This window comes from Fulvia fulva, chromosome 11 (assembly GCF_020509005.1).
Source record: "Fulvia fulva chromosome 11, complete sequence".
In the NCBI taxonomy this organism is placed as follows: Eukaryota; Fungi; Ascomycota; class Dothideomycetes; order Mycosphaerellales; family Mycosphaerellaceae; genus Fulvia; species Fulvia fulva.
This window is the reverse complement of record NC_063022.1, coordinates 2,728,715-2,740,501: the sequence shown is the minus strand read 5'-3', so window position 1 is coordinate 2,740,501 and position 11,787 is coordinate 2,728,715. Positions and strand designations below refer to the sequence as shown.

At 53.2% G+C, this 11,787-nt stretch overlaps 2 protein-coding genes across 2 annotated transcripts; both read right to left on the bottom strand.

The window, feature by feature from the left end:
* Positions 1-2,855: 2,855 nt before the first annotated feature.
* CLAFUR5_13192 (Bifunctional protein gal10) lies at positions 2,856-3,913 on the bottom strand (the record flags this gene model as incomplete). The annotated part of the gene is made up of 2 exons (XM_047912340.1): positions 2,856-3,357; positions 3,408-3,913. The coding sequence occupies 2 exons, from the start codon at positions 3,911-3,913 to the stop codon at positions 2,856-2,858; spliced, it is 1,008 nt and encodes a 335-aa protein (XP_047767864.1).
* Positions 3,914-5,056: 1,143 nt separating this feature from the next.
* CLAFUR5_13191 (Fluconazole resistance protein 1) lies at positions 5,057-6,212 on the bottom strand (the record flags this gene model as incomplete). The annotated part of the gene is made up of 2 exons (XM_047912339.1): positions 5,057-5,900; positions 5,950-6,212. 2 exons carry the CDS (start codon positions 6,210-6,212, stop codon positions 5,057-5,059), a joined length of 1,107 nt encoding a protein of 368 aa, XP_047767863.1.
* Positions 6,213-11,787: the final 5,575 nt, after the last annotated feature.

Genomic DNA, 11,787 nt, shown 5'->3' with positions numbered 1-11,787 from the left:
GCTTCAGACATTTCTCGACGTGCCCCAGTCTCCTTCGAGATATGCAACCTCATGTGCGCGTCGTTTTAGAGCCTGAACCGCACACCGCAACGGTATGCTCTTTACCACCACTCTCTCGCAGTATCCGCGGCCATGCAAGTCATCGTCAAACCAGATGCCCTTTCCCACGTGGCAGACGAGAGTCCACTATCCACGCGGCGCTCAACTTATGCAGCCACACATCACCCACAACAGCACACCGCATCACACATCACACCAGAAAGGCCAAACAAGACAAAAGACTATCGGTCTGCCCGTCCTTCCACAAAGCTTTAAAATCTCTTGGCATTGATTTTGTGCAAACCTGTGCTCGGCAAATTCGAGATGCCGTGGCCGACGTTCCGCACAAAAACTCGACCGCGGGCCTATGTAGTTGCTATTGGACGGGTCTAAGTCCAAGTCCGTCCAAAGCGCAGCAGCGTCTTCCTCACTTCCTCTCTACCAACTTGTGGTTGATGGAAGATGCCGTGGATCAATAGTGCATCGATGGTGAATCCGATGGCCGATGGTTGGAGATGCCCAGCTTTCGTGCGCATGCGAGCCAGGATTGGTACTTGAGGTCACACGATTTGATGGATTTGTGAAGTTCATGTCGAGGTGAAGTGGGAAGTGGAATCGCTGGTTAGATGCGACTGATGGACGTGAGTATGACGGAGTTCGTAGAGAAACGGGTGAAGTCCTTGGTCGGTCGACATAACGAAATCTGCTAGCGGTCAATATCAGACTTAGTCATTTCGACAACACGCTACATACACCTCGCAGACGACGACGACGACATCGATCTTGCCTTGACTGCTTAGGGTTAGGGCTGATCTCGTCATCTGGAACTTCCCCTGATAACACCAGACCGCTGCCTCCATAGATTATCCCTAGTCCCTATCGCCGAAGGCAGGCTCGCGTTGAGTTGCTGAACATCTTCCACGATCTCCTTTAAGATATGCACCACAGCCGCATTCGGTACACACGGCAACGGATCGCATCTCGAAGCGTAACCATTGCCGGCACTAGTGTGATCTGTATCGCAAACTTCTGCTCGAGAAGGCTTGTACCCAACAAAGTACAGCATACGGACGTACGCTCCCATATCTCCCTTCTTGCATATGGCGTGGTCGACCCATCAACCGGCGCCGACTCCATGAGAAGCTCCCGCACGCCATCCCGAAGCCAGAGGATGTCACTGCGATGTCTTATCTCGGCCGAACAGCGAACAATCGAGATGTGGCTTGAGGTTTGCCGCAAACAAGCCTTCGACCCGACAAGATTGACTAGCCGCAACGAGCAAGCAACACTTCATTCGAGGTCGTGTGCTGAGGCCGCGGAAAGTAGTTGTTGATTGTACGTCATACTTTAGATATGCTCTATTGGACAATTCTTCGCGTCCCTGATGAGGCTCGTAGGCTTGCTTGTAGCTGTTGAGCTTCTGCGAGCGCCAACGGAAGGAGTAAATCATGTCTTTAGCCCATGCGGAGTTTGCCATCGTGCTTCGAGGCATTGGGCGATCTCTTCCGGAGCTGGGTATTGGAGTGACAGTTGACAGGCATAAGGCCGTGCTCCACGCTTATGCACAGAATATTCTCTGCACGAGACTGATAAGTCCGAGCTTCTAGTGTTGGTGCTGGGAAACCCAGCCGCCTGGTTGGCTTGTCTGCGAGGAACAGTTCGTTCAGCAGGGCACCTTTGCCAATTCAAATTTCGTGGTCGGCCAGCGACTACCGAACTCCATTTCGCACGAGGTGTAAAGCAACAAGAATCCGTTGTGATGCCATGTAAACTCAGTAATTTCACAAACTGCGTAGTAACCAAGCATGGAAGATCATGCCGAGAAGCGGGCTTTGGACGTACCATGATCGTTTAACGCACTTGTTGCAGTCCAGACGACGTCCCTCGCGAAAGACGATCACTGATCCATTCTCGAGTTATTCGTCCCGTCTAAGACAAATGATGCGAATCGTCACCGCCAGTGCGAGCGAACATGTGCATCTTCTAGCAAACGTTCCTCAAATCACCGCCAAATGGTACAGTACCCGCAACGCCATTTCATGGCGCCCGCCCAATTTATTAAGAGCTGTCAACACTACTCGACTCTTCAGCAGAGCTGCAGAGGAGTGCAGAAACTCTATTACGACCATGGTATTCGCACGTGGCTGCAGGAGGCGCCGCGTCCTGTCATCAACAAGCTGAGAGTGCTGTAAAACAGAATTGTGAGACCCACAGAACTTTCGCAACTATGCCTGCTTGCAGCGCGTCTTCCGGCAGTCAACGTGCGGGTATTTTGTCAACAATGACAAAGGATTCACGTCTTCGACATCTGATACTGCGATGTCGGGTTCGCGATGACGTCCATCTGTATTCGCAAGTCGCAGAATCGGCGAGTTGTCGATCCCGCGCCCTGTATGGTGCGATACACTGCAGTGGGGCCAGCGAGTCTGGCCGGGCTGGTGCCCTTCGCGTGCCTGCTTGGTGATCGGCGCGACTTGTCACTGTGCCTTGAATCCTTCTAGATCCTGTCAGCTTGTAAGCGATATGCGAGCGATCCTCAAGGAATGCATCAACAATGGAAAGGAAGATTGATTTGAGGTCAGCTTCGCGCTCGCAAAGGAGTCAAGGACCAGCAGAAGTGGCGGTTCGTGCGCCGTGGATGGTTGGGGTTGGATGCAAGCCACATGCTGCAGGACGCGCTTACGAACCGTGGCTTGAGGATTGTCAGCTGGGATCAGGGTGCTTGATGTTGGTATTCTGTGAGTGGACGACAGTTGCTGTTTGTTGATGATGTGTCTACTACCTGCCTTCCTCCTGAGTGTAGGGCATCATCGAGATTACTCGACCCAAGCCCTGTAGACGGTCTTACTGCCGTAGGTCTGGCCCTTCTTCAGGACGACTTGTTGTCTCCACTCGTCGTTGTTGATGGCGTTCACATATCTCGAGGCTTCAATGCACAGTCCACTGCGCTTTCCTCGAGCTGGTGCGCCGTCGTGTGCTGGAACGTCGATGAAGCGCCCGGCGTAGAACTGGAAAGCTGGCTCTGTGCTGAGAGCCTCGAAGTGGATACTGGTGTTCGGGTGGTACAGCTCGATCAGCTTGTTCAAAGGACTCTTTCGCGTGTCCAGTGGTATGCTGGCAGGATCGGCGTTAACGATGAAACAGTGGTCTGGATCTGGCTCTGTAGCTCCAAGCACAAACTCCTCGTTCGCAGGAATGCCAGGGAATGACTTGATCTCGCCAGTAGGAATGCTGTGCTCATCGGTCACTTGATGTAAGTTCGAGGGCAACTTCACTCTGGTGCCCTCAATCGTGGCTCCATCTGAGATGTTGAAGTAGCTGGACACAGTCAGCGTGAGGCATGTCCCAGAAGGGAGGTCTTGCTGTACCTGTGATTTGTCAAGCTGACCGCTGTCTCCTCGACCTCGTCGCCAACCAGCGCTGCCTCGTACTCGATTTCCAACGCGGTCTTCTCCTTGCCCTCGCTCTTGTCGACGTAGGCAATGTACCATAAGCGAAGCTCCACTGTTCCTGGGAAGCCTTCTTCGCCATCTTTACTCAAGTATTTGAAAGCCACCGCTTCTCTCCCACTGCGATTGACGGGCGTTGGGCCCTCGAAATCCTTCTTGCCCCAGCCGTGAACGCCGCCATGCAGTGTATTGGGTCCGTTGTTCGCTGTCAAATCGTAGCTCTTGCCATTCAAGCTGTTGATCTTCGCGCCTGAGATCCTGTTCGCATATCGACCGATGTTCTCGCCGAAGTATGGTGTTTTGCCCTTGTAGCCCTGAGCCTCTGGGAAGCCCAGCACGATGTTTCGACCGCCGACTCGGAACTCCTGTATGATTGCACCTTGTGGTAGGAAAGTGAACGCGTCAGAGAACTTTGATTCAGCCATGGTTCGTGTTGTAAGCAATATTGATTGAGAAAAGGAACCAGAGATTGCGTCCTTACTGAGTAGCTCTTCAATTGAGAGATGGGGTCTCGAGAAGCACAGCCAACGTGGTCTGTAGAGGTTACCTATGACCTGGTCATGGTGGAGCCGGTGTTTGATGCTCCACGAGCGGCGACATTTAGCCTAATGACACCACATGTCGTGATTTTGCGTGGAAATGCCCTTCACTTCAGTCTTGATGCACAACAATGACATTTCAAGTCGAAAGTGAAGTGGACAAAATGGCGAGAAAACGACATGGTGTGTTGATGTGAGGAGTGAAGCCATGGGAGCAGAGTCTTGGCATATATTGTATGCAATGAAGTCTGGTTCTTGGGAACCGCTACTGACAACCAGTGACAAGTCAGAAACGTTTCTTTCAACGACATCACCATTTCCCAGCGCCACGGACGACACACATACTCTATTCTACCCCTCTTACGACGACTGCTGATTAGCTGTGCTCGACAGGATACAGCAGAGAATGTCCTCGCGAGGACAGCACGACCCTGTACTCGCTCTCAACGTGCTCGACTGAGGATGGCTCCAGCGAGATGCGTCGTCATGTCCTCGATAATGTCCTGTCTTGGACTGAGACTGGCGGTCACGCTGAGCAGCTGTGCCACTGGTCTCTCACATTGGTCGAAGCTGTGTACCGACTTCAAGACTGTCTTCGATGAACCACAATACTATCGGTGGAGAACTGAAACACGAGCAAGAGCGAGACATGATGAGAATGCATCTTTATGCATGAAGATGGGATATACTCGAACATACTGACAGACCATCCCTTCCCAGTTCTGCCGACTGGCAAGGTCTGACAAAGACCATCCCATCTATTTTGGACTCCCGGAGAGTTTTCATCCAACTCCATCGCCAAAGCGCAGCAGAAACGTATCCAATAAACCACATCCATTACAAGACAACACTGTCTCTCTTCTCCGGTACGGGTACGCGATCAACCTGGACCGACCATACTTTTCAGGACTCACTCGTCGAGTCGGGGTATCATGAACAAGCTCAGAAGAACTTCGAGAGGGGTAGCTGTAGCTACAGAACAGTACCCATCAAAATCGGAAACGCCTGGAACCTCGTTGGATGTCCTCCTCATGTCACCACTTGAATGAACTGAGCAAAGTCTGCGTCCATTGGGTCGATGTCCATGGCGTATTGCTTTGGTACATTTGCCCATGGGTTGGGAAGACCGTGAGGGTACGCAGGTGCGGAGAGTTCTGCCATGTTCAGGTCGAATTGTCCCGGTGTGGTGTCCCAGCTGGCGAAACCACCCGTCATGTCTTGCATGTGGCCGAAATTGTGCTCCAGCTCGGGCGTTTGCATGGCGTAACCGCATCGCATCGTCAGTTCGGGTCTGCTTGTTGCGGAGTACCAGTCATCTTGGTAGAATTGTGGAGTGTTCGATAGTGGAGAATTTTGTTGTAGTGGCGATGGTTGAGCGGCGGGGAAGGATTGCCTTTGTTGCCTGGGAGCTGGGATTGGAGCTGGGCTGCCTTGTGGTGGCGAAGGCGGTGCGCTGTGGTACAGGCCCTCCTGCTTGAAGGTCTGTGGCTTCGACATGGAGGGTGTGCTACGAGAGATGGATCGAGCGTGGCCATGCTGGCTGTGTTCCGACTCAGAGCTGAAGGATCCTCTTCGTTGCGTGAGACCGGCACCTTGAGCGATCAGGCGGCTTTGGAGGCTTTCGCAGTCGTCTTCAAACGTTTCGAGCTCGCCGCTGCCGTCGTGCTTTTGTTCTAATAGGCCGAGTGCGGCGAGAATGTCGTGGGTAAGAGGAGCGCCATTGGTCTCGCTGAGTGCTTCGCCTTCCCAGACCTCTGTGGTTCGAAGTCGCTTGTACATTTCTTGCAGGCCAGTGACTAGCTGTGCTTGTTGTTGCTCAAGCATCTCGACGTAGCCTTTGGGGTAGATCTTGTCATGGGACTTCTTGCGCTCGCTAAGATGTGATTAGTACGGAGCGCCACTGGACAGTCTGTCGAGCTTACCCAAACACGCAGATGGCGTTGTCTGCTTTGCATCGAGAGCACGGGTTGGAACCATCACACTTGCTCTTCTTCAATCGACATCGATCACAGGCCTTGCAGACGCGTTTCCTGATACCATCGGATGTCGAGTCCTGAGAAGAAGTTCTCTGAGGTTGTGCCATCTTGTTGACAGGTGAGTGGCTTGAGTGCGGCGTCATAGTATGAGAGTGATATGAGCCAGCAGCGTTGTTAAGGCAGTGAAGCTGCCCTCTGTGGTGCGACATGGGGGGCCAACGTTTTGTTATGTGTGGAGGTCGATCGCAGAGCAGTCACCAATGCGAATCAGATAGTGGATCGCTGATCAATAGAGGTCGGGGGCCGGGAGCGAGTTGCGCGGACTGGATACACACAGCTGTGGGTGTCGGAGAGGAGCTGGATATGATATAGACGGCTTAGAGCTTGGTCAATGGAACGCATGGACAGCGCAATCAGACCGCGGAGTCAGACAGCCTACTACCCCTAGTCGGTACGTAGTGATGGGGCAATCCTAGCATGCGAGCCCAGCAATTGTGCACACGCTCAGCAGACGGAGAGCCTTCTGCACTCGAGCCGTCGACGACATAAGTGGCAAGTGCCGCAGGGATAATCAAGCAATCCGGTCGGCGGTTGCGGCTCTTGGGCCATGGCGCGGCAGCAGGCATGTGGCCATGTAGCCATGTAGCGACTAGTGATGCAAGCAAAACCCTACTACACTCCTCGGACCTCAGGACAGCCTAAGAGTCTAAGACAGGCGTGCACGGTGCAGTGGGCTAAGAAAGGCTATCCCTCGAGTGGCTCAACTTGCTCGAGTGGGCCGCTTGGCCAGTGGACGGCAGCGTGGGCGCGTGGTGCAGCGGTGCTGGGTGTGCTGGGTGCTGACCAAGGCAAGATGGGTGCAGGTCGTGCCGAGAGCATGAGTAATCACTCACATGCATGTCACGAGCGTCTTGCTGATGAGACTCGGGGGTGACGGTGGTCTCGCAGTATCCGAGCTCCGGGGCGCGTCTTTATGCGGTGAATATCAATTCGGGTTATGAACGCCCGGGCAGTGGGCTCTGCACAATCTCGCTGCGGGTGATGAATGAAAACATGCCTTCCTCCACCCTGCGCTCGTTCAATCGTCCATCGCGTAACATGCATGTACACACCAATGGCATGATGACCCTCCCAAGCCTCTGATTACATGTACAGTACTTCACTCCGGTAGGGCATCGTCCTCGCTCGGCCGGTCGGCACTTCACGACCAAGGCTGGGCGCCATGTGCGTGCATGTGCTCACGTTGCGTGCGTGAGGCGCAGATCCTGCCTCTTGCGTGCAGCTCCTCCCTCTCACTGGCTGTCTGAGGCATCATCGTGCCAGGCTGTGCAGAATACACTACATGTACTAAGCAGTACACTATACGCCTGCGAAGCATCCACCAGCCTGCGCATCGCTTGCCAACGTCGTCCCCGAAACCACACAACACGAACAGCCAGCCACTCTGCTGGCATCTGTTACGGAACTTCCCAAGCTCAGACAAATGCCAGTGTATGCTAAAACCGTCATGAGCACCCTACCTTCCTGGTCTCGTCAATTTCCTGGCAGGCTGGCACCGCGGTACGCAGCACACTACATACTTCCTGCTTGTTGCTCAGAGGCCATGTTCGGACAACGGGCACACCATTCAGCCCTAGACCGGAGCACCAAGACACTGTACGTCCGCAGCCTGGCCTGCTGCTTTGTCGTGATTACATGACGCCCGACATCTACTCATCACCCCGGGAGCAAAGATCGCGTGGCTCCACGGCCAAGTACCGACTGTGGAGCGAAACCTGGTGATCGACTCGCCGCAGCGAACGAGGGTCCTGCCGCACGAACCTTGCACATACGTCCGAAACACGCTCCCTGGTCAATGGAACTCGGATTCGTGATGAGGCCGTTTGGATTTCCTGGCGACTTGATCATCATCATCATCATCATCATCATCACCATCATCATCATTGACGGGAAGGTGGTCGATGCGAACCGCAGGTGTCCTCATCGCAACTGATCGCACTGGCGTGATTGCAAGATTCGGGGTGCGCGCCCTCGGTATCGAAAGCACGTCTTGCTCCCGACCTTCTGTGAGCGCAGGCGGAGTTTTCATTGCGAGCCCAAAAGGCTTTGTCGTCTTACATTACTCCGGTCGACGAGGTTTGAGATCACGGCATGATAACTTTCGACGAGATTGAAGTACTTTTCCTGCTTACGAGCTGGACTCTACCGCTGCAACTTGGGCTCTATCTTACACACGGCAATCACCATGATTTTCTTGGAGAGAAGCAATCCTAATACTGATATTCACCGTCGAACCGACTACCGATAACGGGCCGCCTGCTCCATGTCCATGCTGAAGGCGCCCTAACCTTAGACGACAGTCAGCAATTTTCATGATGCTGCATGGTCACCTTCACACATACTCGAAGCAGTCTGACCAAACGAGAGCTTGGCTGAGAATGACTGCAGCGTGAACTTCAAAGACACTCGACTTACAAGCTGTGCTGCACAGCATCTCTTGCCCGTCGTGCTGCAATGGCCGCTATGATGGCAGACACCAGCCATCTCTAACCAACGCTTCACCGCTCTACGGAGCTTTGACAGCAGATGTATAGAGCCCGCGTACCTGAATACTACGGTGATTAGAGGCAGTCATTATGCCCGACTCTTAGCTTGACCGCCCTTCAGCATACCGCTAACCACTGTGCTCGCACTGCTCGGATAGGACCACCGTTTGGCTAGACATGGCAGAGTTCAGCACTACAGTACGATAGTGATCGGCAGCTGCTTGGTTACTAAGCAGTCGTTTGGCAAAGTCATCTGCATTCAAACATGCTAGCAACGTAGCGCCTCCCAGCGAAGACACCATTTGTCGCAGACGCACGGGAGTCGGGCGCAGTTATTCGCACATTCGGAGCATACTACACACAACGTCTGGAGGTCTGAGCATTGCCCTGATCAGAGGCATCGAGACGCATTGTCTTGGCCAGCCTCGCTGGTCTCGACCCGCTGCTTGTCCGTGCTCAGTGCGCTCGAGATATTATTATGTCTGACCCTCAAGCATCAGACGTCACCAACATGGTGCTCGTCGCATGGCAGCATGGTCGTGCCTATGTTACAGGACGTCTTCGATCAGAGCGATGAAATTGTCGGAGATCTTGGCCACGTTGGCGCCAGGAAGTGCAGGTGTGTCCACGGTATGTTCCTATTCTTGAAACCTGCTCAGGCTCGACCCGATCGATCGGTACTTGCCAACAGGCTACCCCCTAGTGAAACGAGGTGTAGCAACCTCGTTGGATGCGCGGGTGCTCCCCGAAAGCTGCCTGCTCAACAAATGCAGGGACTCCGTGTAGTGCTGGCGAGGATGTGTCATCACTCGGCTTGCATGGGATACACTGAACCGACTGCGTTTGGCTTGCACAATGCCCCCTTCTTGCGATGTTTATGTTGCCGTTAACCTAATTCCCACATTTCAGCGCAACCGTGCAAGTTGCAAGAAAGGGTGAGAGACGTTACTATTCTGAAACCACTGGTGCCGTTCGTACGACGTCTGGAAGGCTGTCAAGAAGGTGCATCAGGCCACACAAATGCCTTTGCTCACACCTGTAACGCAGTCATCCACGTCAGGACCACTGCTATCCGACAGAAGGTGGGCATCACGTTTCATCTTTGCGAGCGCCTGAGCACGCAACTGGAACATGCAAGCCACGTGCGAAAATGGTGATCGCCCACGTTGTGCAAGGCTTCGGAACCGGGTAGCACGCTGTTCCTGAGCAAGACCCACGACTGCCAACTTCTCCCTTGACCAGTCGGAGAGATAATCTCTCCGCCTGAACCATGACCATGCCTGCGCACGTACAACAGCAGTCCAGCCTGCCGTGAAGAACTCAAAACATCCATGTCAAAGAGATGTCTCAGTGTGAAACTATATATAACCAGACTACTCAGCTCTCTTAAGGAGCGTTCCTTTTGACCTAGAGTTTTACACTCAGCCTCTCAGGACTCCCTCGACTCCCAACATGGTGTGCGGACAGGACCGACCCGATGGTCGCTACAAAACATCGCACAGCCTTACGGACGTAAGCTCCACAGATCTGCAACGCAGATGCAAGGGTATTTTGCTTGAGGAGAGCAGTCCTTCCGGAATGTCAATCTCGTATTTCAGCTGTCGGAGCAATGTCATGGCGAAATGAGCTGGAGCTCGTCACCAGGGCGGAGCGATGCGATAATGCGACTATCGCGACGAACGTTCTTCGCTCGCAAAATTCGTGCGATTAACCCTCTTCGCAGACATCGATATCGGCCGAAGGTAGTCCGACAGGCGTAGATATCTGCTCCTCGAGGGGGAGGGCCTTGTTAGACTTCCTTCCTAAGGCTATAAGATATTTCCGGAAGGCGGCGACGACGTTATAAGTAAGCTATCGATACGGTAGTAATCTACGATACCTTTCTATACGTAGTATAACGCCGTAAGTAGGTACCGACCCTTCGTAGTTGTTATTACCGTCGATTCTATCGTGCAACTATAGTCTATCGGTATACGAAAATAGGTGCTATTGCTATACTAAACTATAGGCTTAGCATCGCACGCGCGAATACGCGTGCGATTAACGTTATTCGTACCCACCAGCTCCGCCCTGCTCGTCACAGCCTCGAAAGTCGAAATTTGGCAATTGCGACGATCAAACGCCAACTTGAACAACAACTGGTTGTCGCTCGCTCGCTCAGGCTATGCCATGAATAGGATTTGACGTTGCGCCGTTTGATGTCAAATCCTCAGAGGCTTGTCAGAACGCTGTCGTTCTAAGCTGGGAGTCCCTACTGAGTTTATGATTTACACTGTCTTAATGCCTGTCGTAGGAAACCAACATTCCAACCAGAGCCGCCTAATGCTGGAGATTTATGATTGAACCAATAGCTGACTTGGAAACCCCATGGTCAAGCTCAAAGTTAAGAGCCGATAACCCATGTTGGGGTGTTGGTCTCCTATGACAGGCATTGAGAGAGTGTAGCAGGGCTGCAGAAACCTTGATTCAACACCCCTCGCCGCAGGCTCGTCGCCCTTGTCGAGTGTGCCCAATTTGTGGCTCACACATGTTTACTAATGCCAAGGCCGCGTATGAAGTCCGAGCCCCTAACTTGCGAGGCGAACATCGACAACGGAAAGGCTGCAGAGAGCGCTGTGCCGCTGACACCTGCCGCTTTTCTTGGCAAGCACACACTGTATCATGAAAGATACTTCTTCGAGAATAAACACAAGGTTCGTCGTTCGTCGCGCGACTGACTCTCTGCCCCGCAAAGAGCACTTGAGCACTGCGGCCAGCGAAAGGCTCCAGTCCGGCGACCTCAATCCTTGGTAACAAGACTGTACGGCGACTCTGGTATTGTGTCGGTGTATGCAGTACGGTGTGAGGTCTGGACTAATCTAGATCGACGATCAGGGATTTCAGATACCTGTGGATACCGTGAATAGCTTGTCGGCGACTCCGCGCTCCAGGGGGTGTCTGTTGGTCTCTCGAATAGCAGTAGCATGTCGTGACGAGGCTGTTGAAGTCTCTCCGGTGCGTGCGTGCGACCTGTCTGCTAGGATCGGATTCGGATCATGGATTACGTACCGACCCGACTACCTCGTACATTGTCGTATAGGAACATCTGCGCCCTACGGAGATAGACTGATTGACCTGCTATGCACATGTCGTTTCTCTCGTACGTATCGTTCTTGATGTAGCCAACATCAGGGACCAACGGAACACTATTGCCAATGGGCAAGTATCTCATTGTCTCGCAAAACCCCTTTCAGCAATT